The 26,944-nt window shown below is 38.6% G+C and overlaps 5 protein-coding genes across 7 annotated transcripts; 3 read left to right on the top strand and 2 right to left on the bottom strand.

Moving 5' to 3' along the window:
* The first annotated feature begins 934 nt into the window (after positions 1 to 934).
* On the top strand, positions 935 to 3,516 carry LOH2 (LAG1 homolog 2). The gene is made up of 7 exons (XM_078318146.1): positions 935 to 987; positions 1,167 to 1,333; positions 1,790 to 2,103; positions 2,231 to 2,386; positions 2,501 to 2,686; positions 2,779 to 2,957; positions 3,130 to 3,516. The coding sequence occupies exons 2-7, from the start codon at positions 1,181 to 1,183 to the stop codon at positions 3,144 to 3,146; spliced, it is 1,005 nt and encodes a 334-aa protein (XP_078174272.1). The 5' UTR covers positions 935 to 987; positions 1,167 to 1,180; the 3' UTR covers positions 3,147 to 3,516.
* Positions 3,517 to 4,181: 665 nt separating this feature from the next.
* Positions 4,182 to 7,374, top strand: ATH9 (ABC2 homolog 9). Of its 3 annotated transcripts, XM_078318143.1 has the most exons (12): positions 4,239 to 4,295; positions 4,343 to 4,592; positions 4,672 to 4,826; positions 4,939 to 5,064; positions 5,173 to 5,268; positions 5,410 to 5,510; positions 5,655 to 5,691; positions 5,866 to 6,205; positions 6,288 to 6,385; positions 6,495 to 6,674; positions 6,789 to 6,902; positions 6,979 to 7,374. In XM_078318143.1, exons 2-12 carry the CDS (start codon positions 4,433 to 4,435, stop codon positions 7,183 to 7,185), a joined length of 1,614 nt encoding a protein of 537 aa, XP_078174269.1. In that variant the 5' UTR covers positions 4,239 to 4,295; positions 4,343 to 4,432; the 3' UTR covers positions 7,186 to 7,374. The 3 variants fall into 3 exon arrangements, with proteins under 3 accessions (XP_078174268.1, XP_078174269.1, XP_078174270.1); XM_078318142.1 differs by having other exon boundaries at positions 4,182 to 4,592; XM_078318144.1 differs by lacking the exon at positions 4,239 to 4,295 and having other exon boundaries at positions 4,362 to 4,592; positions 4,672 to 4,818.
* Positions 7,375 to 8,392: 1,018 nt separating this feature from the next.
* LOC144568257 (flap endonuclease 1-A) lies at positions 8,393 to 13,089 on the bottom strand. Its single transcript, XM_078318542.1, has 17 exons — positions 12,904 to 13,089; positions 12,663 to 12,779; positions 12,485 to 12,543; positions 12,327 to 12,386; positions 12,171 to 12,224; positions 11,692 to 11,740; positions 11,545 to 11,592; positions 11,205 to 11,270; positions 10,526 to 10,576; positions 10,307 to 10,426; positions 9,870 to 9,954; positions 9,702 to 9,783; positions 9,511 to 9,619; positions 9,346 to 9,402; positions 9,212 to 9,258; positions 9,017 to 9,074; positions 8,393 to 8,625 (listed from the first exon to the last, which is right to left on the bottom strand). Exons 1-17 carry the CDS (start codon positions 12,913 to 12,915, stop codon positions 8,551 to 8,553), a joined length of 1,149 nt encoding a protein of 382 aa, XP_078174668.1. The 5' UTR covers positions 12,916 to 13,089; the 3' UTR covers positions 8,393 to 8,550.
* A 1,992-nt stretch (positions 13,090 to 15,081) lies between these two features.
* Positions 15,082 to 18,022, top strand: LOC144568738 (DEAD-box ATP-dependent RNA helicase 14-like). Its single transcript, XM_078319113.1, has 5 exons — positions 15,082 to 15,339; positions 15,454 to 15,789; positions 15,908 to 16,177; positions 16,326 to 17,434; positions 17,666 to 18,022. Exons 1-5 carry the CDS (start codon positions 15,184 to 15,186, stop codon positions 17,736 to 17,738), a joined length of 1,944 nt encoding a protein of 647 aa, XP_078175239.1. The 5' UTR covers positions 15,082 to 15,183; the 3' UTR covers positions 17,739 to 18,022.
* Positions 18,023 to 23,081: 5,059 nt separating this feature from the next.
* On the bottom strand, positions 23,082 to 26,437 carry LOC144567944 (triose phosphate/phosphate translocator, non-green plastid, chloroplastic-like). Its single transcript, XM_078318145.1, has 9 exons — positions 25,661 to 26,437; positions 24,841 to 24,966; positions 24,511 to 24,663; positions 24,336 to 24,421; positions 24,152 to 24,236; positions 23,948 to 24,067; positions 23,772 to 23,840; positions 23,563 to 23,692; positions 23,082 to 23,411 (listed from the first exon to the last, which is right to left on the bottom strand). The coding sequence occupies exons 1-9, from the start codon at positions 26,114 to 26,116 to the stop codon at positions 23,341 to 23,343; spliced, it is 1,296 nt and encodes a 431-aa protein (XP_078174271.1). The 5' UTR covers positions 26,117 to 26,437; the 3' UTR covers positions 23,082 to 23,340.
* Positions 26,438 to 26,944: the final 507 nt, after the last annotated feature.

Raw genomic sequence — 26,944 nt, 5'->3', positions numbered from 1 at the left:
AGTAAACTTAAGAACACCCTATTTCTACTCGTGTATACATTCATAAAAGAAAAGGCAGCGAGTAAGAAACAAAATACAACCTTCTTTCCACATAACAAACACAAACACTGTGTTTGCTTGAAGCATAAACACAAGCACGAATTCAGATCATTTCGATACTGCACGTTTTAATTACTAAATCAAACCATCCTTTAATTGTGGCATAAATCTCTTTTTGAAAACTTGATAGTAGCTACCAAAGTTCGTGAGAGAGAATCGAGCTCTCGACCTTTGAGTATAACAACTCTAGAACATTTTTCTAACCAATTGTGCTACCTCCCCTTTCTCTTGTGGCATAAATCTCACAAAAGAACTCCCTATATGCAAATAGGCACCGAACGAATTTCAATCGCTTCTCAATTTATTGGACCAAATGCAGTACCATATACACTCCACAAGCACAAGCAAGCGTACTTACTATGCTCAGAAACGAACTCTCTTAGAAAGATGTGAAAATAATTAAAAATGATCTTCCTGCTTTCCTAGACTCGAGGAGGAGAATGAGATTTGAATTGCCTATTTAGTCTTTAGTTAGTTAATAAGGAAAAAAAAAAGGGGTCTTATTAGATTTGGTAAATTAATTTTAAACGGGGGTAGGTTTGGAATTTGGATTAGACTTTAGAGTCTTGAGTGCTCGTCTTCTCCTTGTCGTTCTCATAAGAGGTTTCTCCTGGAATTCTCTTTAGTTTAGATATCAATCTTTGTTTCTATCAATTAATTATCATCTCGTCTCCTCTCAATCTCAAGATTCTGCATCTCGCTGTCTTTTGTCTCCATTCCCATACATCTAATCTAGTCTATTTATCCTTCGCTTGTTTTCTTTACTCTTTGCTTTCTCTACTCTCTACTCTCTAGCTACTCTTTTCTTTCTTTGCCCCCAATTTCTATTGCAATTTCTATTGCCATTGCAATTATCGCTATTGCTATTGAGGGAGGCGAGGCGAGGGTAATTTCTCAAATTAAATTATAGAAAAGTGCGATCAAGGAAGGATTTGAGGCCATTGCTTCTTTATTTCAGCCATCCATCCATCCATCCATTCGATATTTCAATTAATTAACTTTTTTTTTTTAAATTTTTCTTTCGTTTCGTTCCTTGATACCTAGCCTAATACCTTCTTGATACCCGTCTTTGTCTTACGAAATGGAGGCGATCCGGAGGTGGAAATTGACTAGATTTGGATTTGAATCTGAAATTGTATCGATGGGTCCGGATGTCGTGCATTTCCCTCTCGCCTTGGTCTTCTCCTGCGCCTTCTTCTTCGCTCGTTTCCTCTTCGACCGCTTCTTCTACCAGGTTAGACTCAGGCTCAATCACTTCTCTCTTTTCTGTGGCCTGACGATGCAATACTAATACTAGTTAATGTACCGTTTTCTTGTTGCTGCAAGATTCATCCAAAAACACAGATACCCGGTTCATGCCATATGTAAATTAATTAATAAGTAATAAATTGGACTTACATTACATCACAAGGCAACGCAAGCAAAGGCCCTAATCAATATCAATAGTCGTTTTCTTTCGGATGAAGGAACAAACAAATGAATGTGTAGAAGCTGAACAGGCCTAAGCAAAAGTCTCTGGTAAGCCAGTGATCCTGTCCAACCTTTCACATATTTGATACTCATTGATTCATATCAGTTCAGTTCAGTTCAGTTGGTAGAGTTAAAAATTTAACAAGTAGAGAAGCATAGATAGAGTAAACAGATCATGTGCAAATGCAATGCAATAATGCGGTGCAATATGAAATGGCAGCCGATAGCAGCATGGATACTAGGGAGCAAGAGCATGAGCACGAGTGAGGTGACAAGCAAAAGCAATAGGGGGAATGGGGGGAAGGGGACAGTGACAGTGATGGGCAAAGGGGGGCATTGGCAAAATAGTAAGAGAAAGGACGAGGATGCTCATCATGCAAGTAAGATGAATAAGATCGTCAAGTTCTCAGAGTCAATGTGGAAGCTGACGTACTATGCAGGGGTGCAGTGCTGGGCACTCCTTATCATCCACCGTGAGCCCTGGTCCCTTCACACCCGCCTCTACTTCTCTGCCTGGCCTAACCAACCCCTCAGGTGCATCCCCTTTTTCTTCCCTACTTTATTTTACTCCTACCATACCATATCTTTCTCATTCTCTTCTCTTCTTTTATAACAACAACAACAACAACAAACATTCCTAAATGGTTTGACACTTGTGCAGCTTCTCTATCATGCTCTTCTACATGTGCCAGTGCGGTTTCTACATCTACAGCATCGGTGCTCTCGTTGCCTGGGAGACTCGCCGCAAGGACTTCTCTGTCATGATGTCTCATCACATTGTGACCACCATCTTGATCACCTACTCCTATTTGACCAGGTAGGTATATTGATACTCTGTAAAATTACATACATAAATGCATACATGCCCATCTTTGCTTTTCGTTGTTTACTTTTTTTTGAGAAATGCTTTCTGTTCCTGAGCATGGTACAGGTTCTTCAGGATTGGGACGATAATACTGGCACTGCATGACACAAGCGATGTATTTCTGGAGGCAGCCAAGCTGTTCAAGTATTCAGAGAAGGAGATTGCCGCCAGCGTGTGCTTCGGGCTGTTTGCTATTTCCTGGCTTTTGTTGCGCCTCATCTACTTCCCTTTTTGGATCATCAGGACCTCAAGGTCTTCTTATTTTTCTCTCTCTCCCTCTTTTTGGATCATCCGGTTAATTTTATTTGATTTGGATTTGGTGCCTTGCCCGTGATTGAATGCAGCTATGAGTGTGTGGAGTCGCTAAAGGATCTAGAGAAATTCCCGACAATGTTTTATTACATCTTCAACACAATGCTTCTGACGCTACTGGTTTTTCACATGTACTGGTGGAAGCTCATCTTCAACATGATTCTTAAGCAGATGAGTAACAGAGGCCAAGTTGGTGAGGATGTTCGCTCGGGTAATTCCTATTCCTTTATTCTTCTACTTCTTGTTATTAGGTCCATGCAATTGGCATCGCAAACCCATTTCACACATCTATATGATTCAAGTACCAAACATCTGTGTGATAAAGAACAATGTTTCGATTTTATAACAAATGACTCACTAAATTGCAATCTATCTTACGGCAGATTCTGAGGACGACTGATTGCCCACAAACAAAATAAACAAATTAAAGAATGAAGATGGATTTCGAGGATTACAAGGGACAAAAACCTTTACTGAGATTCTTGCAATCTACCTAGGCTGATTTTCCCATTTTTCCCCACTACTTTATCTTGTGGCACCATTATTTTGTCAGGCTAGAAGCTTTGGGTTAATCATTTTGTCTACAGTTTTGCCCTTTATAAATTAGAGTGAGAAATTTCTGAGCAGGTTTTATAGGCTGGCAGGTATAGATAGGATGTTATTCTTTCTTAGAAAAGAAGAGAGTATGTTTCAATTAATCATTGGGATCTTCAATGAAAGGCCCTTGTATGTTTTCAAGATGTTATGGCTACTACCTTTTTGGGACCCCGTGCATTTGAATTTTTTTTTAATGCTATGCTTATCTTGCATGAGTGCGTATCCTCTGAGATATCTCAACTTTTGCGTGACCGACGTGTCCGGTGCCTATTCGGGGGTGATGCAGGGGTCAGTATTATGTGTGCTTTCAGATTCGTGCAGAATGTATTTAAACGGCTGGGATTTTCCATAAAGTCACGCAAAGTTTGAGATATCTCAGAGGATACGAATTCATCTTGCATGTAATTATTGTTAAATTGGTTATGCCAGGGAAAAGTTCCTTTGCTTGAAAGTTGAAACCAATTTACAGATAGTCAGTCTGTTTTAATTGCAAAGCTAACCATTCAGCATACCTAACTACAATGAATTAATATTCCAGTAGGAGTAGCTAGCTTCATAAAATGTCCAGCAGAAACAAATTAATAATAGAGATAAGCCTTGCAATGCGTGATGCTTGCATTGGAAAGTCAAGTCCTTATGCCATAGCAAAATTAATATTTACCGAGAAAGGAATTAAATGACCAGTAACCAAGGTAAATCTACATAAGAGGGAGAGAGAGCACAGACAGAAGCTTTTATTTACACGTTGCGCTTAAAACACATCGAATGTTGAGGAGATACATCTCGTATGGGCTGGGCTGGGCTGGGCTGGTCTTCGAGGGGGGTTTAGGCTAGACAATAAATCGAAATTATATTGGGCTTGAAATGGCGTGATACAACCAATAAAATATGAACAGAATTAAATTATGGAAGTGATGCCGGTTGCGACCGTGCGAGGCAGCGAGGGGGAAGTATGCTGGTTGCTGGCTGAGATCGCCACCTGAGACCTGACCTCGCTTTGCTCCCCTCCCCTCTGCCCTTATATAATTCTTACAGAAGATATACAGAATAGATTTGACAATTAGTACTGTACAATAATTACAGTACAGTATGTGGCGTGCTGGGCTGAAGCTGGGCGTGCTTGGCCTTGGCGGGGCGGCGGCAGCGGCGGCCGCGTCATCAGAGGATGCGCCCATGTCCCTCAAGATATGCGCCCTCCTACCCCTCCGCCTCCTCCGCGATTCCGTCACCGCTGCCTCCATCGCTTTTGGTTTGCACCCCTCATCTCATTACATCTCTCTCGATCTCAATCTCAATCCCAATCCCAGCCTGATTCTGATTCTGTTCAGATTACCAGTACTCGTGCTGGGGCGTGGAACAAGGCAGTGACGAGTGGAGCAGAATTAGGCATGAGGTGCACCTGCGCAGTGCCTACCGCCTCCAAGACCTCTGCTTCCGCAATGGTGGCATTTACATCAAGCTCGGCCAGCATCTCAGTCAGCTGGTCTCTTGCTTTACCGCTCATCTCCTTCATTTATTGTTATATGAGATTTTGATTTCAATTCACATAATTAATATGCTTACTTCACTTGTTCGTAAAATCCTATTTATAATAGGACTATGTTATTCCTGAGGAATACGTGCAGACTATGAGAGATTCCATGCTCAAACGATGCCCTGTTTCTTCGTACGATCAAGTCCGCCGTGTCTTCATCAGAGAGCTGGGACAGCCTCCTGAAAATGTCTTCCTTTCTCCTCCTCTTTCTCAGTCTCTTTTCTCTACTCTCGTCGTCTTTATCTCATATTCTTCCCTCCCTCACAGTGGACATATATTCTTGTCTCTTGTTTAGATGTTTGCTGAGTTCAATCCAGTGCCTCTCGCTAGCGCTTCTCTTGCACAAGTTCATGCTGCCAGGACCCATGATGGACACAAGGTCGCTGTCAAGGTGCGTATACCCAGTAACAGTATCACTAACCAATAAAGAGAAAAACAAAAACAAAAATAGAGAAAGAAAAATGATATTTTGAGATTGAGCTAGAGACTCCAAAATAATGAGGGTTTCTTGGTCTCTTTTGATAAATTCCAGGTCCAACACACTCATTTGACAGATACTGCTGTCGTAGATATTGCTACTGTTGGCTTCATTGTCAGTTTCTTGCATCGCTGTTTTCCTTCTTTTGATTACAGGTATTACATAAGCATCAAAAGCTGTCATTTGTTTTCTTAATTTCACACAGAAAATTTGGCCTTTTGAGTATGTCAGTATTTTTAACAATACTAGAAGGCTTTGACAGTTTATTTTCTTCTTATATTTGTAAATTGTGTTTGTAGGTGGTTGGTTGAAGAAGTTCGTGAAAATTCACCCAAGGTATTCATGTCCATATCTGGAAAAATATTTGTTACTTTAATTAATCCTTTTGATAGTTAATTCTTTAAGAGAGTTTTTGTTGCTAGCTTAATAAGCTCACTAGTTTTCAAACAATGGTGCATCGGGTAGTGAAATCCTTAGATGTGGTTAGTTTAATGTATGCTTGCTTTTCAGGAGCTAGATTTCCTGCTTGAGGCGAGAAACAATGAAATGTGTGTTGACAACTTCAGGAGACTGTCTCCTCACATAGCAGAGAGCATATATGCACCAAAAATATATTGGAACCTGAGCACTTCGAGGCTTCTGACAATGGAGTTTATAGATGCAGCTGAGGTAACAGATGTGAAGGCGATAAAGAGGCATGGATTACGACCCCATGATGTCTCGAAACTAGTAAGTGAGGCATTTGCGGAGATGATTTTCAAGCATGGTTTTGTGCATTGTGATCCCCATGCTGCCAATTTGATGGTTCGCCCTCTTCCTAACCGCACTTCTTGGTGGTATTCCTTTCTCGGTAATAACCCACTTCTTTCTCTCCCTCATATCCTTCCTTATACATCATGCATAGTTAAATACATACATACATATGCGCGCAGGCAGGAGAAGGAGAAAGCCACAGCTCATACTTCTGGATCACGGCCTCTACAGGGAACTTGATTTTGATACCAGAAGAAGCTATGCTTCCCTTTGGAAGGTAAGTATATGATTGGTAGGATAGGATAGGATAAATGATCATGATAAGATGTATAATAGATAATTAGATAGAATGAAGAGGAATTGAGAATTGAAATCGATTGAAACAGGGGCTAGTTTTTGCGGACGAGAAGGCAATAAGAGAGAACAGCATAAAACTTGGGGCAGGGGAGGATCTGTACGTTCTGTTTGCGGGTGTTCTCACAATGCGGCCGTGGAAGAGGGTCATTGATCCTTCTGTCGACCATCTTGCCCTTCATGCGACCCACAATGACCGTTCTGAACTCCAGGTCTGTCTTGTGATCTTCTCTTGTCTCACCATCATATACTTGTATAGTGTATGTTATGTATCATCTAATGAGCAATTCATTCATTCCTTTCTACAATGACCCTCTTTCAAACAGATGTATGCCACCCAGTATTTTCCACAGTTAACGGAGCTGCTAAGTAGGCTGCCCCGTGTTATTCTGTTGATGCTGAAAACAAATGACTGCTTGCGCGCTCTCAATCATGACTTGGTTTGCCACCACTTCTTTTTTCTTTGTCTTTCTTCATTGCCTTTTTCTTCCTTTAACAGCCTGCACTGAAATGCAGGTGGAGGGGTCTCCTCTGGAATCCTTCTTGATAATTGGGAGAGTTTCATCTGAAGCCGTGTTAGATGCCAAAAGGATGATGAACGGCACAAATATATACGGCCGCATCAGCATCAGCATTGAGCATCTTTTGCTCGAGGCTCGACTACTGACCATGAAGCTTGCCATCTGGCTTCTCCTCCTCCGCAACTGTCTGCCTACACAATAATATTTAATGCTTTGCTGCCCAATCTTTTTCAAGACTACTACAATTTTCCGCTCCTTTCCATTTCCTTAAAATATAAAACGTAGGTAAAATTCATTTATTTCTAACATTCTTGTTATTGTGTAATAATTTTTTTCTCAAATTTTTCTTTGCTGGTGACTGTTATTTTTTGAAGGAGAATTCAGTGTTTTGTTCCGTGAACTTTCTCAAAGACATCAAGGATAACAATGTTGACTCGTAAACTTCTCTGTGAATCAAATTGCTCGCTTAAGTTAAAAAAAAACAAGTTAGGAGCATTAATTTGATATATTTCGAAGTGGCAATCGGATGGTTCGGATCGGATTCGAATTGTGTTGAGTTAGTTTGATTAACAGGTCATGGATGTAATATAGTTTTAAATTATGTTCGGATTGTTAGTCATGGGTGTAATATAGTTTTAAATTATGTTCGGATTGTTAGTCATGGGTGTAATATAGTTTTAAATTATGTTTGGGTTTCGGACAGGTCGAGATCTGTCAATTTAAATTTAAAAAAAATTCGGATCAAGTGGTATTCAGGTCATTTATGACTTCAGATCTCGGGTCGTGTTTGGGACATTTTGATTTTCTGAAAAGTCAGATTTGGGTCCGGCTGGGCAGTTCCTTGAGATTGAATCAGATTTTGCTACCTCTCAGAAGTTGAAGGATCAATTTAGTTTTTTTTTCTCCTCAAAAATTGAAGGGCTGATTTGCTGCATATATAAGTTTTGGAACCAATTTGATTGCTTTGAAAAGGTGGACCAATTTAGTATAATGGAAGTTCAACAACAATTAAGCCTTTAGTTCTCAAACAAGTTGAAGTAAGCTAAAAATGAAATCCAATCACAATCAGTATAATGAAAGTTCGAGACCAATTTAATTTATTAAAAACTTTAAAATCAAAATGACCTTCTGGAATTGCGTCTTACATGCATTTAAACGCCACCTAATTGTGTCTTAAATAGTTTATGCCTTTATGGTATTATCTCTGATTCGATATGCTGAACTAAACCCCTAGCTTTCAGAGGTCAGAGGTAACTGGTATAGCACACTAGTTATAATCTGATTTTTTTTTTCCCTTCATCCCCAAACTTAATTTGAGGGCACAATCTAAGTACAGAGATTGTATTACCACAATGCCAGCAAATAGAATTGGAGCCCCAACATAAAATAACTAGTTAACATTTGACTAATAATATGAAAATGCTGCTAAATTAGAAAGCCAAAATAGTTAACAAACGGTCTCTAAGTTTATCAAGATCAAGGTCCTTGCTACAAAATGAAGTCAAAACAAAGATCTAACAAGTACCACCCTAATATAACACAAACAAAGAAGCAAACTATTTAGGTTCTATTTCTTTTTGCCCCCAGCAGGCTTAGATTTCTTACTTGTGGCCCCAACCTTTGATACCTTATCTCCTGTTTCCTGCAAGTTGGTAATGACGGTGAGAAGATAACTAGCTCTTTGCAGTGAATACAAATTCATAGAAAGTGTAAATGGGTAAGGCCACCTCAACTTCAACATTTTGTGCAACTGATCATGAAATATTGACTACTACACTTTTGGACGTGACAAATCATTTCATAAGCTTATTCTTCATTCCACAGGATGTAAATTAATCGTGTATTAAGATGCTTTCTTCAGCTACTTTTCATCCTTTATATGAATCTCTCGTGAATTAGCCTAAACTTTCAAGATTGACTTTGCTTTCTCAATATCTCAAGTGCAGTTGGAAGTGTTAGGTAGTTAAGACATCCAGTTCAATTAAGGAAAGCAGCAGGGAAGTAATGTTTTTCTAAAAAAATTCAGTACTTACCTTTCTTTTGAGCGGGGCAGTAGACGTGTTAGCCATCGGTTTAAAAAATGATTCCAGCCTGTTAAAAATAAAGAAAAACAAAAGAACCTTACAGAAACAGAATGCACCAAAAAGAATTGAGAAATCTGGAACCATAAAGAAATGAAAATAACATATGCACAAATATTAAGTTCTGAGACTTATTTTAGCCCTTACCGTCCCTGCGAAGACTTAGTTTTGGCGGCTTTGATCTTTTCGATTGCCTATTACAAAAGGAATCAACATATGCACAAATATCATTCTAAAACCTTAACATCTTGGAAAGAGTAAAAGGAGAAGAAAAAATGTACCTTGGTTACACGGTCTTTATTAAAACCATTTTCATTTACTAGAAAGTTCACGATGCCCTGATGGAAGGCCAACAAAAATAAAATGAGTTGTCTTATCTGATTCTTCTATATGAGACCAACTTGAAAAAACATAGAATATTCATCCTAAATTAAAGATCAACATACCTCCTCATCTGGAGGGGTCCATTTTAGCTCAGGTGCATCCAAAGAAACATTAGGTTCCTTGAAGAGGCGCCTTGCTTCTTGATACGGCCAATCCTCTGGTATCTGGTACCTTTAATGATATCAACAGGTTATAACGTATTGGCATGAAAATTGGCAACTTTATATTGAACAAACCAATGAATGAATGATACCTTTCTTTGTTGATGTTTTCCAAAATGGTCTCTATGCAACCATACTGCCTAATCAGCTTGAGTGCTGTCAGCCCACCCACACCTAATCTTACAATTCCAAAATTATACACTGCCCCTAAGTTAAACGCTTCTTTACAGGGATTATATTATATCTGAACTAATTAGTACCTTTGATACTCTCACAATAGTCGCATCCGCTGAGTATGCACAAGTCTATGAATTGATCCATGCTCAGTTCCAGCCCCTCTAGAACCTGCAATACAAAGGAAAACAAATAACATATCCCAATTAGATAGAAACAAACTTAATCAGCTGTCCACCATTGGTAACAATATAATAGGGCTGGGGTTCTTCTGTAAAATTTCTTGTATTTCAGTATGGGTATATTGGACCTTTTAATCTTTTTCTTTTTAAAATTATTTCAGTGTTATTTACAGCCAAATCACTGGCCTATCCACACTCTGATATTCTTAGGATTAGGGTTCAGTCAAAATGTCAAAGGAAAGACCCAGAACCATTTCTACGCTGCCATATAATTTGGCTTGTTGTTTATATTAATTATTTGGAAATAAAAATACCTAAGTACTAACAATAAAGGCAATTACCTTGGATATTTCAAATTCCATCACAGGGATTTTCTTGGAGCTGGGATCCATCAAATGCCTCAGAAACCTTGGTGCACCAAATGTCAAAGAGTCCATATCTTCTGATGCAACTGCATATACCTACAGTTTACCGTGTGCAAAAAAATTGGCACCAAGAACTTTACAGCTAAACTTTTTTGAGGTTTTGCATTGTTAACATGGCAATCAATTCAATATTACCTTGTCATCTTTGCACAGAGCTGCGCATTGGGCTTCAGCTTCACAAGGTGCCTACATTACATAAATAAAAAATTAAATCAAATTAAATTAAATGTTTCAGTTCAGAACTTTCAGATTCCATCAAATTAACTTAACAGCTGCATAAAGGAGACATATACAATTGTAAGACTGAATGAACCGACATGTACAGTCCAATAAGTTGCCATTAACGTTTTGACTAGCTATAACAATTAAGTGGTTATTGTGAAATCGAGGCTAGTTTGGATTAAAAAAGCTCAATTGATAAGTAATATTAATTGAAGCAAACTTGAGCTGACTTCTTCTCTAGGGGGTCTTAAAAAGCAGGACCTCCCTCGGCTTTTCCAAAATGATGTCCTATTTACCTAAAATTTAGAATGGACCGTACCACACCACCGACACTGACACTGATGTGTCTTACAGGCAATTTATAATTTAGGGCATGGTGTAAATCAGGTCCGGCCATCTTGAGATTTAGTAAAAGCAGGGTACTGCTTTGCTTCAAGGTGAGGAAAGCAACAAATATAAACTGACTTCTCTAGTTATGTATTCAAAGGTGATTAAGTTCCCTGAATAAGCTGAATTTATTAATATTGAGGTTCAAAAATGCAATACTAAAAGTATTCATAGAAGCAGATCCGCTCATTTCCAATTGAGGTACCTCAATAACAGGGACACCCATCAATCTCAGAAGCCTTTTACAATCTTCATTATGCTGTTTAGTCACCTACAAGTTAAAATATTTACATTAGAATCAAAATTTTATTCCAGTCAAGGGGCACTGCACAGCCTCAGACATTACAAGTTTCGCTATCATATGAATACAGGCTAAATTGAGCACCAATTTAACAAATGAGGTTAAAAAACTGACACATATTTCCCATCTAACAACTGTAGTAGACTTTTCTTGGATATATGTTAGCTGTGGTAAACAACACCAACAAGCAAGCTATCATTTTAAAATGCTTGGTCTCATTGAAGGCTGAATGATTACAACCAACCTTGACTGTACGTTTACTGAACTTTTCAATTGCCTCCTTGTCTCCTTCCTGTTACAAGTGACAAATTAATTTAAGCAAACCAAGGAAGAATTTGCTATATAATTGAACACAAAAGGAAAAAAGGATAATAATACAGTTGTAGTTCACCTCCACGGCTGTAGAGAGCTCCTTTGTTGCATCCTCCCTCTTGGAATACCTAATTTAACAAAGCATCTCATGATAATTTTTTTTTTAACTGGCAACAACTTTAACTGATCTTCCCCACAAAACACTATGGTTCAGTGCTGATTTTCAAATTTGCCCATACTAATGCCCATTGAGTACAAATAGCGCCAGCAATTCAACATTATCAACTGTATTGAGATTGTCTGGTGTTGGACTAAAGGCTTGGTTGTTGTTGTTGTTGTTGTTATCAAAAAGGGCAAAGTTACCAACCCAATAGCAAATAAGTTCAAGAATTTTAGTTACCCAACTATATCCCAGTAAATCGATCCTTTACTAGAACCAACGAGAAAGGAACTTCTTCATTGGAAAAAGAAAACAAACAAAACCAAAGCCACAGAGAGAGAGAGAGAGAGAGAGAGAGAGAGGGGAGGGAAGGAGGGAGAGAGAGTCTTGTCATGTGCCTTTTTGCGAGCTCTTGTTTCTTCAAGTCAGGTGGCTGGCCGTCAAAGACATAACTACAGCAAAAGAAGAAAAAGAAACACAAGAATTAGCATGGGAGACATAATGAGGTTGGTTGTTTAAATCAAAAGAAAGAGAAGTAAGAGAAAACAACTTACGCGGGCTTTATCCCGGCCTCAAGCAACCTTATAGTGCGGTTGAACATTCCTTGCAAATGACTTTAAATGATACAAGCATCAGGATATATAGAGGGTAAGAGCAGAGTCTGTTAAAACATCTGATACGAGCTTATTTTTTATTTTATTTTTTATTTTACCTGGTAACTTCACCAGCTTCATTGGTAAGGGTTTCCGTTCCAGTCCTCCCAACCACAATCTATAGTTTTGACAGATTGATTGATCAACAAAAAAAAGATTTGGAAGAGAGGTTGAAAGAAGGCTAAATTCATTGTAGATTGTAACTATAATAATGATAGATAGATAGAGAGTACAGACAAGAAACTGGTAGATGCTCATGCTGGCATCGATTGCAATCTTGCGGCCAAAGTAGCTCTCAAATTTGTTCTCCTTCATTGAGTTGGGCGCATTGTCTGCCAAAAGCTTTGTCAAACCCTGGTTTTATTTTAAAATAAATTGGAAAGGGCAGCACCAACATCAGTTTTATTTATTTTATTTGAAGTAATCATAAGTTGAGCATAGATAATGTAACCGAAATAGAAATTGGTAGAATATTTACCTTGATTCCCATATTGGAACGGGAAAACGATGTAGCACTGGCACTACCCGAGGGAGGGATCAAAGGGAGCGGGAAAGGAGAGCTATTAATTTAATTTAATTTAACAAGAGAGAAGAGAGAAAGGTACGAAGTTATCAAAGGCGGCGAGAGAGCTGCCTCCGACCCTCCGACCGTGTGCGTGGGTTAGTCTTCATGTTTTTTTGACCTGATCATTCGTGGCGCTGTGCGGTGTTTACAGTCTGTGTTCCAGCCGCTTGGTGTCAAGGTTGATACCTTAGTAAAAACCTTTTTTTTTTGAGTTTCCTGTCCGAACCGTCAATTATTCGGCTGTCGAATTATTCGTGAATAAAACGTCAAAATATATAAAATTATTTATTTTATTTATTTTTTCAGTTATTTTGCTTTCTTGTAAAACCGAATTATACCGGAATTATTTCTAAATCATAAACTTTTGACCTTATCGAATCAAATTGAAATAGTTTATCTCTCAATATAGTTGATACAGACAATATACAATATATATATCAGTAGCACTGAATATTTTATTTGAAGTTCACCAATTTTTTTATGAGCTAATTCTAAAATATATCAATTCAAATTAAGAATCTAAACCAATAAATCAATATCAATTTCTAAATGCCTTAGAGTTTCAGAAATTTGATATCAACTTAGGATTTAATTTTGAGTGAGTTAGATATCAAAATCAACAAATCAAATTTCAGATTCTGTCTAATATTTGAAAAGGTTGTGATTTAATCGCTCAAGATCTAAATAGTTAATTCATTGTAATTTGACATCTAATTATATACTTTAATGAAATTATGCACTTGTAGTTTGAATTGATAGAAAAATTGAGTTATAAATTTTATTAATTTTTATTTTCAACGATCACACCTTAAACCTTGAACTCTAAGAACCCGTATCCTCTCAGGTATTGCATAATTATTGCAGAGGATCACTTACTTTACGGTTTGAGATTAAATCTCAACCGGCTTGGGATTCGGGTCACTGTAGGGGGCCCCATTTTTGGACTTTGAGATTCGTGCCAAGTTAAAAAGTACGGTTCAGATCTAGTAATTGTAAAAGATTCCCTTATCAGGTATTGGAGAGGATGTGAATTCGAACTCTAAAACCCTGAAACCCAAACCCCAAACTCCAAATCATAACCCCTTAACCTTAAAACCATAAACCTTAAAACCTTAAAACCCTAAACCGGTGAGATGGCAGGAAACAAAGACGAGTGGGACTATGCGAGGGTTATTAGTGAGTGAGTTTCTTTTAAGAGATGGCCACGAGGTTGGAGATGCACTTATGCATATATTGGCTTTTTTTTGAAAATTTGATAGTAGCTACCAAGGTATGCATATATTGGATGGGTTTGATAAGACATATAGGTCTTTGTGTGTTGGATCTATACCGTGAAAGGGGAGGTTGAGGTGTGTGACGCTTGTTTAGTGAGTACCGATGACACTTGCGTACCACTTGCCAATCGCCTTGTTAATCGCATTAGAGCTGCCATATAAATCTTTTTGAAAGCCGTCCTGGTTCTCTCTTTCTTTCCCCTTCTATGATTCTATCTCTCTTTTTTTTTTTAATTGTATACTTAAATTATTTCTAACTAAAATTAAAATAGCAGTCGAATTGACTGGACCGCATATACGATCAACACATGCTAATCTAGTACAATAACAATCTCTAATTTTTTAACATGATAGACATATAAAATTGTAAATATCACTCTTATCATTTGATAAATGTAAAATTTTATTAATATATTATTTTATCATACTTTTTTATTTTTGACGAAAAAAATCTCCAAAGGATTAAAAAAAAAAAATTTACATCCGTATAACTATCCACATATCCTATCAAAATGCATGATAATATTGTTTTAATCAAATCCACAAATAATATCTTATTTGAAATTATTAAAATAATAGTTTAAATCCAAATAGTTTATGGATTTTGCAATTGAAAAAAGGAAAAAAGAAAAAAAGAAAAAGAAAAGATGGAGCATAATATTGGGGGAGACGTGAGGGTGCAAGAAGAGATAAGTGGCTAGGCAGTGCCGATGTGTCGAGTTGCCCCATCAGCGCAGTGCTGATCTGTTGAGTCCAGTCGACTCGAGTCTAACAAGTCTGAGTGACTGTGACAGACGGTGCACTCCCCCCTCTCTGTCGTTCTACCTCCCAGTCCCACTTAAAAGGAAAGTCTCTAATCTGTCGTCCAGTACCAGTTTCAATCGTCGTCGGAGGGAAGAATAAAACAAGGGTATTAGAAATGGCAAAGGCGAATGTGCGGTATGCGCCGACAGATCCGAGCCTTCCAGCGCCGTGGAAAGGGCTGATCGACGGCACCACGGGCAACCTCTACTTTTGGAACCCTCTCACCAAGGTTACTCAGTACCACCGCCCCAGCATTAGCACTATTACCACGGTAAGTCGGTAACTGTAACTAAACTCATCTTTCTCTCCCTTTGCATTTTGCAATTGCATGCACCTTTTAACTTACTTACTCTTCTCTTTTGCTAATATATGACTGAATCCCAAGGATGCAACCTCTACTACACCCAATGCAACTACTGTTGCTCCTGCTCCTGCTCCTGTACTAGAAACTATTGTTGATGCTTCTCCTGCTTCTCCTGCTCCTGTACCAGCAACTTCTGCTTCTACTACTGTACCAACAACAACAACAACAACAACAACAATTGTTTCTTCTGCTCCTTTACCAGCAAGAACTACTACTGATGCTATGACCCCCAATTCCAGTATCATCTCTCCTGAAGCCTACTGTCGCCAACATGAAATTTCTGTTCGGGGAATTGATGTCCCATTGCCATTTACTACTTTTGAATCCACTTGCTTCCCTCCAGGGCTTATCAGAGAGGTGTCTCGTCTCTACTTGTACATCAACTACTTTTCTTTTATGCTAGCTACTTCTTACAATGTTATTATTATTTGGATACAAGTAAGTTTTCTTAATTGGTGGTTGGTGTATTTTGCAGTTGTATAAAGCGGGGTTTAAAGAGCCAACAGCAATACAAGCCCAATCATGGCCCATAGCAATGCAGGGAAAGGACATCATAGCAGTTGCTAAGACGGGGTCTGGTAAAACGCTCGGCTTTCTCATTCCGGGCTTTATCTGTCTTAAGCGTCTCCGGAATGACCCCAAGAGCGGTCCCACCATGCTTGTGCTCTCACCCACTCGTGAGCTGGCAACACAGATTCAGCACGAGGCAGTCAAGTTTGGGGGACCTGCTAAGATCACAACCACAGTATGTATTGTATTGAATATTGATTGCATCATGAATTTAGTTTTGTAGATATGAAATGGATGATCCAAATATGTCAAGGTTGGTGAAATAAAATAATCAATCAATAATGCTTTACCAATATGGAATAAAATAAAATATAATTTTGTAGTGCCTATATGGAGGGGCAGCAAAAGGCCCACAGCTGAAGGAGCTAGAGAGAGGTGTGGATGTGGTGGTTGCGACGCCGGGCCGGTTGAACGACATCTTGGAGATGGGGCGGCTGAGCCTGAAGCAAGTGGCATACCTGGTGTTGGATGAAGCTGACCGGATGCTCGACATGGGCTTTGAGCCCCAGATACGTAAGATTGCTGGCCACCTCCCAACCCGCCGCCAGACCCTCATGTTCACTGCCACCTGGCCCAAAGAGGTCAGGGACATTGCCTCCCACCTCCTCCGTAACCCCATCCAGGTCAGCATTGGCAGCACCGACTGTCTTGTCGCCAACAAGGCAATCACGCAGCATGTGGAGGTCATCAGCCCTATGGAAAAGCGTCGCCGCCTAGATCAGATCCTGCGATCCCAGGACCCCAATGCCAAGACCATCATCTTCTGTTCCACCAAAAAGATGTGCGACATGCTATCGCATAATCTGCAGCACCAATATAGTGCCGCTGCCATTCACGGTGACAAGTCCCAGCCAGAGCGTGATTCCGTCCTTGCTGATTTCCGTGCTGGCCGGTCTCGTGTGCTGGTGGCCACTGATGTGGCGGCCCGCGGGCTTGACGTCAAGGACATCAAGGTGGTTGTCAATTATGATTTTCCGAACGGAGTTGAGGATTATGTGCACAGAATTGGCAGGACAGGCCGTGCTGGTGCCACAGGTACTGCGTTCACCTTTTTCTGCGACCAGGATGGCAAGTACGCCACCGACCTAGTGAAGTTGTTGGAGGGAGCTGGTCAGAAGGTGCCGCCTGAGCTCAGGGATATGGTTGGGCGTGGGGGTTATGGTGGTCCACCACGTCGTTGGGGAGGTGGAGGTTCCAACAGTGCTGGCGGTGGGGACACTGGACGTAAATGGAGCGGAGCTGCCAATGGTGGGCCCAGTGGTAGCGGCAGCAGGAATAGTTGGGGTGGGTCTGGCGGTGGAGGCTCCGGTGGTGGTGGCAGCGCCAGCGGCTGGGGCGCATCTGGAAATGGAGGTTCTAATGGTGGTGGATGCTCCAATGGGGGTGGCAATGGCAGTGGCTGGAACAGTTCTGGCAGTGGCTTTCATGATAGGTATACATGTGTAGTAAAAATAAATGATTTAATTGAGTTTACAGACTGTCTGCTGCTGTGTTTCTGTCTGTGTTTATCTTCCCTTGCAGATTTGCTATGCCATCATTATATAATTTATCATAAATAATGTATATATGAGCCTGAAATAAAAGCACACAAAAAATAATAAATAATAAATACAATAAATAAAAAGAAAAAGCAAAAAGATTCTTGATCTAGTTTTCTGGGCAGGTCTTTCTCAGGAGCAAAAGAGCAGAGTGGAGCCCGCAGTAGGAGCAGGAGCCCTGATAAGAGTTTCTTTTAGGGCTAGCTGCAATCAGCTAACATCCTGGCCAACCTTTTTGTTTTTTGTTTTGCCACCTTGTGGACTCTGAAGGGTCATATTTTGTCATTTCCTTTTTTTGGTGGTGGTGGTGGTCTATTTATGTAGTAGATACAGGGAAGGATATCATGTTACTAGCCATATATTTATAGTAGAAGATGCTAATGCTGTTGTCATGGCCTAAACTAATAGTCTATCAACTACTAACTCTTCATTACAAAAAACCTGACAATGATAAATCTTTGTTTACTTGAGGTTTATACAGCGTACACTATCAGTTGTTATTTCAACCATTGCATGCTGCCATGACTAAGACTTGGTCTTGATAAGAGGGATTTTGATATGGTTCTGATGGAAGCATTAATAAATCCTTACAGGTTATATAGATTTAGTCAGTTCAATTGCTTGATAAGCAATGTGAATGGGGCTAAAAATTTAAGAGTTCCAATAGATTTTGTATAATTCTGGAGCATTGTCGGAATTGTTTTTATTTTTATTATTTTTTATTTAGCTCTCGTTTTGTTTTGGTTCTTGATACTGCTTTCGTTTTTAGATGGCTGGGAAAAACATGTACTGGTACAGGATATAGACAACCTCACATGATAATACTGACAAGTGTACAAGCTGATAGCTCTTTTAAGAAGATCCAGATGGACTGGTACATGCTTGTACCTGCTGTGCGATAAGCTATTGTTTTAGTCTGTTTTGATTTAACTGGCACGTAAGATTTGGAAAGCGGTACACTAATGGGCAGATAAAACCGTCCAAATAATTGGAAAACGGATTACTGACAGTTACTTCTGAATATCAGGCATTTGCTGGACAACTTTTGCATACTGGAGCATTAAAAATTGCCCGGAATTATTTTGTTTATATATGGTTTTGATTATGTGGCTAGAGCATATCTGGTTCAATGTTCTAACAAAATACTTGAAAATTGGAAAATATACCAAAATGTCAAATAAAATGCCGAGGAAAATCAACATGAATTCAGCTGGCATGAACAAAGATCAAGAGGGGGCTTCGCCCACCTTGACTGGGATTTCTACTTAACTAGCTATAGTTGCTTATTGGCTGTAGAGCTTGACGGAGGTCAAGTATGTAGATTTGAGGTAACATTCGATGAGAGGCAGCGGAACGACATCAAAGACCTCTTATTCACCACAAACAAATCAAGCAAATTTATACTAATGACAAAAATGAAACTTCACTGATGGGTAATTTTCTTGACTGGCGGCACTAAGAACACTTTATTATTATGGAGGTATCACGGGGGACAAAGAACAAAGTGAAGTACCCGATCACTCTTCTCATTGGTGTTTTGGGAGGTAGAATATAAAAAGTGTTATGCTTTGGTTATGTTTGACTTGTATGTACTGTGAAACTGTGATGCTTCTTTTCGGACAAGAATTTTGTTTGGAACAATTGCAGTGTTTTATATTCTCAATTAGTACCCAGCATAAGTATTTATCTAGTAGTTACAACACAGAGATACATAGCAGTTATGACCCACAACTATACCAAAGCATTATTGGTGCTGTTTTTTTTGCTAAAACTCTCTTTTCCAGCGAGTGAATACGAAGCTTTCCGAGATCCTGCATCTTGAAGCTGGCTTGTAAGCGTTGTTTGATCTCGGCAACACCCTGCTGCACATCATCGCAAAGATTACTCAGTTTTTTGTAGGAAGAAAGAAAAAAACTGTGGCCTTATCATGTGCGCATTGGTACTGGCGTATTTTATACTAGTTGTTGGTTACAAAAATCCTTGATACAGCTTCAAGCTCTCCCAAGGGGCTAGCTTGGTCTAAGCCTTTGAATCCAATAGGCTGCCTGAAAGGTTCTGCGATAAGCTGTTGAGCTGGAGAGAGAGTTGGAGAACCTAGGGGCAAGAATGTCTCTTGGTAATGGCTGTCACACACACTTCTGGACTGACAGCATTGATCAGTTTACTCACATTGTGGATTTGTGGAACTGGTTACCTGCTTATGGTTCAGCAGGTAGGATAAATGTAGCTTTAAATAGCGGTAACGTTGACCTGTTAGATTGTTTGAAAGACGGATGTCCTGTTAGATTGCATTGTGGCATTGTGCTGAACAGGTCTTTGCCCGCAAGAACTTTACAAGGTATGCTATTCTCACTGGTGATGTAATGTTGCATTTACTTGCAACTGATTGTTTACATAGATAATAAATCTGCCAGGATTTAATATCAATCTAACACTGTCTAAGAAAAAAAAGGCACAACCTACTTTCCGAACATGATATATGTAATTAGATATGTGCCCTTAATTTTAATACTTTTTTGAGTGAGTCTATGGTACTATGCATATCACGGGTTGTTACCGTGCTACGGCTCTATATTCGAGTTTTCAAATTCTAACGGTCGATCCGAACCGTTCATTTTGTTCTCCATATTAATATGTGTTTGGAGACCAAATTTTACATTTTTTGAAATTTTTTTACTATTTTTTTAGATATTTCGAAAATCACTTGATCTGAAAATTCTGGACCATCCAGAAACAATGATTTTCAATAAATCTAAAAAAATAGTAAAAAAATTTCAAAAAATGTAAAATTTGGTTTCCAAACACATATTAATATGGAGAACAAGATGAACGGTTCGGATCGACTGTTAGGATTTAAAAATTCGAATATAGAGCCGTAGCACGGTAACAAATCGTAATATGCATAGTACCATAGACTCACTCTACTTTTTTTTATTGTAATTAGACACATATACAGCAACCTGATATAACACATGCATGCGCCAAGGTTTTAATTATATTGTTCGTGAACTTGGTGGGGGAACCGAATTTTGTTTCAGTTTGCTTTGCTGCGATGCGGGTTTGGGACTGACAACATGAGTTAGTCTGTTGTGCTACTTTGGAGCAAATTGATACAATTAAAAAACTCAATTTTGTTACTCCAATGGAGCATGCTGTTATGTTCATATGAACTTATATTAATTACAAGCATCATATATATATATGACGTCAATTTAGCAATGTAATTTATCAAGTAGGCATGTATTTCTAAAACACAAGACATGGCAATGGTAAACATTGTCTTGCTCCAGCCTTCCAACTTCCTGCTAATAGAGGTTAATTTATCCATGGAGAAATTATTTATTTATATATATATATATATATTTAGGGCATTACAATATTTGTATGGTTTCATCCAAGGGGCGGATGTAGAATTTTCGTCAGGAGGCAAAAAAATATCAAATCGGATTTAAACAGCTAATCGGGTTTAAACTCATTAAATAATTAGATACTCGATAAAAAAAAACAATACTTTAACTTATACTTTCCAATACTCTGACTTGTAATTTTTGATTTTCTAACATATAATTCTAATTACCCATCATAATTCAAGAAATTTATTTTAATTTTAATCCTAAATTTAATCCGAATTACAAATCAAACATCCAGAGCCAGCCCTCCCCCCCCCCCCCCCCAACACACACTCCCTGGGATCATATGTGGGTCTGCCCCTGGTTTCAGCACCGGAGAGAATGTGGCATGTTGTTGTGGCCGAAACTGGCTGGCCATCAGCCGGCCGGTATGCAATGCACCAGTGGCAAATGCAAAGACATGCATTAAGAATTTGATTTCGACGTGAATAAGGGCACTAGATTGTAGCTATTAATATATATTTTTTTTTTTTTTTTTTTTTTGTTTTGAGAAACAAGCAGAGGCTGCCAGTTTTATTAGAATGCCTCTGCCAGTTTTATTAGAATGAAAGTATTTACATGTAAGCATCAGTCTATGCTTTGACCACTATGCTTTCCTTTGCCAATACAAAGCTATACCCTTTTCTATACCGACCTACTGGCAGTGAGCCATCCACAGTCTACCCTCACTCATAGTTTTTTGAACTAGCGAGGAGGGGGACATCTCAAATTGTAGCTATTAATTATAGTTAAGATAAAGGGTGTAGAATTTCGTATTTTACCTACTTAGTGCTTAACCGGTGCATATATCATCGCTGAAACGATACAAATATGGTAATTAATGTCCTAAAATTTCAATTACACTTGAGTAATGCTCGATCGTTTAGCCCCAATTTTGACATGTGTGCAAATGAAGTTTCTTCCTGCACATATATGTGCAACTCAACATGAAACCAACAAATAAGAAACAAAATATATTTTGTAACAGTACGTATTAGTTAAGCATAAATATTTTTAGCTAATTAATTATTGTAACAGTACCAATTCTAATATGATAATCTCATATAGCAAGTAAAAATTGTGATGCTTATACACAATTGTGATACCCAATGGTAGGGAAAAAAAAGACCTCCATTTAGCAATAAGACAGTACAGTAGCTCTACTGAGTGGATTTACTGGCAGTTGTACCTGATTAGATCCTGCATCCAGAAATTAATTGCAATATTTTATTCTAACTACATATATAGTCATTTGTAGCGCATTCCATTTTCTTTTATTTGTTCAGGATTTGATAAAAGAGTCCACTATACTGTTGGTTACCTTAAATTGTTTAGAAAAATAAATAAAAGAACAACTACCTGTCACATTTTCATTGGACTTAACGGTTACCAGCTGATATATATTTGTCTTGATACCAAGCCATGCAAATTGACCACCACCTTTCACATTTTCAGCTGGATTCTTTTGAGCATGTTACCAAATATCATGCCCCCATCTTGCATTGCTGTTCGTTAGTGTTTTTTTATTTTGGGGTATTTCAGGTACAATTAAAATATATGCTGAGGGATTTGCATATATGGTCCGTTAGCCTAAAGTATATTCTAGCATGTGGCTCCGAAACCCTAATTATAGATCCACAATACGAAGATTTCTTCTGCGAGGCCTCATCACGAAAGAGAACTTTGTCCGTCAAGATCGACCAGCTTGTGCCAATAATAATAAAAAGCCGTTGAATGGGGAAATGACAAACTCATCTATAGAGATCCTTGTATTAAGTATCATCATATTTAATTTGACTAGCTGATGCAGAAGGATACCAATTTGAAGTTTCAGTGCCTTCACACCATAACCGGGGTCTGATCATGTACCCACCATTTTAAAACCTCACTCAGAATTGGCTTATGGAATATGATGATACTGGATTTTAGTACCACCTCAGCAATATAGGTCTGGTACAGGCATGAACATGTACCTACATTTCAGTATTGTACAGCTAACAGCTGGCTAGGTCTGAATTTTATGCTTATTCTCAGTGGTGATGTGATATTGCATTTACTTCCAACTGATTGTTTACATCAACAATAAATTGCTGCCAGGAAATTAATGCACAACCCAATTCCTGAACACAGAGCTGTATTACTCTAGTAACAGTTAAAGACCTAATTATACATGAAGCATCTACGAAAATTAGAATTTGGGTGCTCAATTTACAATCATGAATGCAGGCATTGCTACAAGAATTTAATTTGCTACTTACAAAACTGCTCTGTGAAATGCAACATGGCATTGTTACAAAACTGCTCTGTGAAAAGCAACATGGCATTGTTTCCCTATTTTTTATTTTTAAAACGTAATTGATGGAAGTGAGATAAAATAAAACAGGGGATATTTCATGGCATGGCATTGTTCCCTACAGAGATTTCCTCTTGATTTTATTTACCCTCGAGTACAAGAAGACGCCAGAAAGTGCAATTCCAGTTCCTGCAACAGAAAGACAGCAAATCCATCCACACAATTAACAAATGCAAGGTAATCAGGAAATATCCATCCCCTGTAATTGGATAGGGAGAACAGGGGGTGTGGTGTGAGCCTAATCAGGAAATAAATAATTGATGTCGAAATAAATACAAACCAAGGGCGTTAACAGGGGCTATGGGAGTTCGGAAGAAGAGAACGGATGCTACAATCACAACCACTCGCTTCACGCAATTCCCCACCGAATGGGTCACAGGCGACACATGCTCCAGCAACATATATCCGGCCTGTTTTGATTGTTTGATTAAACCATTTCATTTTGTTTCGTTTCATTTCATTTTGTATCGTTTAATAAAAACAACTCACCTGTTGATATGCATGGAAACAAAGACCCGATAGAAGACATCTAACGTAAATCTCCCTTACATTAAGTCCCTGCAAATCAGGATTTCAAAGAAATAGTCAGGCATTGTTCGCAAGGTGTATCTTGATCAATTATGGGGAAGTGTTTTCTTCTGTAAAAATGAGATCGAGGCACCTACAGAAGCTTGCAGATAGGACGGAGTGAAAGTGATGCCTTCTGTAAAAATCATTATAAGCGTGGAGAGGAAGAATGAAATAATCGTAATTAGGGAGAAGAGATTTATGTTGTCGAGAGATTCCTATTCAAGTAAACAAATGCAGCAGTGTTAATATATAGATCATAATTTATTTTTGGTATATATGAACTATGAAGAAAGAAATACCTCTTCGTTATTCATGAGTTTTTTGCTGACAACGTTGCGAGATTGATTGGCAAGGTTGGAAGCCATTGCGCTCCAGAATCCGATCCTGAGTGTATTGTATTGCATGTTTTATATTCCAGTGAAGAAAGGTAAAGAAGGAAGGTAATTAATAAAATTAAGAAGAGGAAGAGGAATGGATCCCGACCAATTGAAGGAAGCTTCAGTAAAGGAGGCCAAGACGACACCCCCAACAACAGGAATCAGTGTTGCTATCGCAATCACTGATGGTTGCTGCATACACAGACACAGATATTCATTAATAAACAACAAGGAAGCAATGGAGAAAATTAAGGACGGAGTAAAGGGGAAGTAGGGACCACCTGGCGGAGGAAAAGAGCGGAGAGGAGAACAGAGAAGAAGGGCTCCATGGCCTTGACGGTGTGCGTGAACGACACCGCCACCTTCAGCAGACTCATGTTTGTGAATGCGTTCCCCACCGTGTGCACCGCTGCCAGCGCCCCTATCACCCACATCTAAAAATATATATATAATCCACTTAATTGATTAGCTATCTATTTATTTCATAGCTCAAGTAATTATTAATTGCTAGCTGGTTCCATATAGATGCAGTCAGTCAGTCAGTCACTGCTGATCAATCGTATCAACTGGTAATAAAATAACAAGGACTGATAATAAAATTAGTCAAGTACCTGTGATAAAGAAGGGATTTTGGGTCTCTTGTGGAGATTCATTGACCACATGAGTAGAATCAGGACAGAACCGATGCCAAACTGCATTGCTGTTACTGTCATCGGGAAAGCATATACTTTCAACACCTGCATGCGCATCACCATATTATATTATATTATATATGTTTTTGATGACTAGATAAAGAAAGGAAAAGAAATAAATAGAATATAGGATGGTGATGATGATAGTAATAATAATAATTATAATAATACAACACAATTAATAATCGCAGAGGACAGGAAATGGAGCTGCCAGGCTAAACAATTTTCTTAATTATTTGCACATTTGATCTATTGATTTCAAACTAGTTAATTAGTTGTACAAGTCAACAAACAAACAAACAAAAAAACTAATAAAAAATAGGGTGAATGTAGGGTGCAAATGGATCGGATAGTGGTAGAATCAGATAGATACAGAATATTTGACGGATACGAATATAGATCGAATATTTGTAGATATATACATAAATTTTTTCATAATATATATTAAATTATATGATATATATATATTATTTAAATACGAATAATAAAAATTTAAAATTATATATGCATTTGTATTGAACGGATATTTGGATATCATATATTCGTATCTAATTTCGGACATGGATTCGGGCAGATAAAATCTGATTCGTTTGCAACTCCAGGTGAATGTGAAATAGAAAGTAAGAGAGGAATATGATTGATAAATAAATGAAGGGGGGAATATAAAAAAAAAATAAAAAAAAAGGGTGGGGGAATAGGAATAGGATAGGATAGCAGATAGCTAGCCCGTCGATCATACCTGTTTGTTGAAAATGTTGAAGTAGATGTTGAACAAGTTCCACGAGGCGAACATGACCCCTAGCGCTATATTGTCCCTTGTACTATTCCAATTCCTATTCCTTGGCAATGATACTGCGGCTACTGAACCTGAATCTGAATAGGAATGCGAATATGATCCATTGCTCTCCCTCTCTATCTCCTCCTCCTCCTCCTGCTCAAGATGGAGGCGGAGATTGCGATTGCTATTGAGGCTCCAGTCGGAGGTGGCCCTCATAGGCCCCGGCCCCATTTCAAATTTGTCGATTCCTCCTCCTCCTCCGCTTTCAACTCGTACCGTAACGCAGGGAAGGCGCAGGCGCAGGGGAGATGGAGATATCGATGATGGTGAGAGAAAGTAGTGGCCATGATGCCTCCGTACTCGACCTTGAGCAGACCAACAGATTCCACCATGTCCCCTTTGCAACTGCATCTGCATCTCTACTTTGTTCAACCTTTCCTTCAAATTAATTAACTAAGAGATTGATTGATTCCTCCTAATTCGATTCTTTAGTTGGAGTTGAATACATAGCAGCCAAGAGCTGGATACTATGCTAAACTTATATATGCGCATCTCCATCTCCACCGATTCTCCAATTATTTTCTCCATTCATCTCCACCTCAAGGAATCAAGGGCAGACAGTCAGACAGACATATATCCCACTGTGACTTGAGAGAGCAGACAGACAGCAACATCTGCAAATCCATCCATTCATTAATCAATCAATCAACGACTATGATTCCATCAAAATCCAAATCGGATGATGCATGGCGGCGCTAGCTACCTTCTCTTTGCATTTTCTTTCTTTCTTCTTTCTTCTTTATTAATTTATTTGAATCCCCCTTGACCCATGTTTTAGTCCACATTCATTCACCAATCTGAATCTCACCTCGCTTTCCCGGACAAGTTAAAGACGACACCACGTCGTTCCACTTCCTTGCAAGTTCCCATCCGAATTAATTAGTTATTACAATAAAAATATAATTAATACTTTAATTAATTAATAATTTAGCAAATCTTATTTTACTAATTAAGTCTAGTTTTGTAAGGCTAATTTTTTTAATTACATACTCTCCAACTTTATGGAATCAAAGGAAAATGTCTGCCTGCCTACAGCTAGCGCATGCGCATCTCCAATATAATTTTCGATCCAGATTCCAGATTAGATTACAATTAATACTATCATAGATTCCAGATTCCAGTCAACTTTATTGGACCGCTTTTTACCTTTCTTTCATTTCATATTCTTTTTTTATTATTTTTATA

Source organism: Carex rostrata, chromosome 17 (assembly GCF_964058835.1).
Source record: "Carex rostrata chromosome 17, lpCarRost1.2, whole genome shotgun sequence".
In the NCBI taxonomy this organism is placed as follows: Eukaryota; Viridiplantae; Streptophyta; class Magnoliopsida; order Poales; family Cyperaceae; genus Carex; species Carex rostrata.
Note: the sequence above shows the minus strand (reverse complement) of the source record. Positions and strands in the feature narration are given on the sequence as shown.

Excerpts from the sequence above, each read along its gene's own strand:
- LOH2 (XM_078318146.1), top strand. The coding sequence starts at position 1,181 with ATGGAGGCGATCCGGAGGTGGAAATTGACTAGATTTGGATTTGAATCT. Across the intron at positions 1,334-1,789 it reads TCGACCGCTTCTTCTACCAG|CCGATAGCAGCATGGATACT; the intron begins GTTAGACTCAGG and ends ATGAAATGGCAG. Across the intron at positions 2,104-2,230 it reads TGGCCTAACCAACCCCTCAG|CTTCTCTATCATGCTCTTCT; the intron begins GTGCATCCCCTT and ends ACACTTGTGCAG.
- ATH9 (XM_078318142.1), top strand. The coding sequence starts at position 4,433 with ATGTGGCGTGCTGGGCTGAAGCTGGGCGTGCTTGGCCTTGGCGGGGCG. Across the intron at positions 6,386-6,494 it reads GCTATGCTTCCCTTTGGAAG|GGGCTAGTTTTTGCGGACGA; the intron begins GTAAGTATATGA and ends CGATTGAAACAG. Across the intron at positions 6,903-6,978 it reads GCGCTCTCAATCATGACTTG|GTGGAGGGGTCTCCTCTGGA; the intron begins GTTTGCCACCAC and ends ACTGAAATGCAG.
- LOC144568257 (XM_078318542.1), bottom strand. Across the intron at positions 10,427-10,525 it reads CTCTGTGCAAAGATGACAAG|GTATATGCAGTTGCATCAGA; the intron begins GTAATATTGAAT and ends GGTAAACTGTAG. Across the intron at positions 9,784-9,869 it reads CTATTGTGAGAGTATCAAAG|GTGTGGGTGGGCTGACAGCA; the intron begins GTACTAATTAGT and ends TTGTAAGATTAG.
- LOC144568738 (XM_078319113.1), top strand. The coding sequence starts at position 15,184 with ATGGCAAAGGCGAATGTGCGGTATGCGCCGACAGATCCGAGCCTTCCA. Across the intron at positions 15,790-15,907 it reads CTCCAGGGCTTATCAGAGAG|TTGTATAAAGCGGGGTTTAA; the intron begins GTGTCTCGTCTC and ends TGTATTTTGCAG. Across the intron at positions 16,178-16,325 it reads CTGCTAAGATCACAACCACA|TGCCTATATGGAGGGGCAGC; the intron begins GTATGTATTGTA and ends ATAATTTTGTAG.
- LOC144567944 (XM_078318145.1), bottom strand. The coding sequence starts at position 26,116 with ATGCAGATGCAGTTGCAAAGGGGACATGGTGGAATCTGTTGGTCTGCT. Across the intron at positions 24,422-24,510 it reads CCGCTCTTTTCCTCCGCCAG|CAACCATCAGTGATTGCGAT; the intron begins GTGGTCCCTACT and ends CTGTGTATGCAG. Across the intron at positions 23,412-23,562 it reads AGCCCCTGTTAACGCCCTTG|GAACTGGAATTGCACTTTCT; the intron begins GTTTGTATTTAT and ends TTTCTGTTGCAG.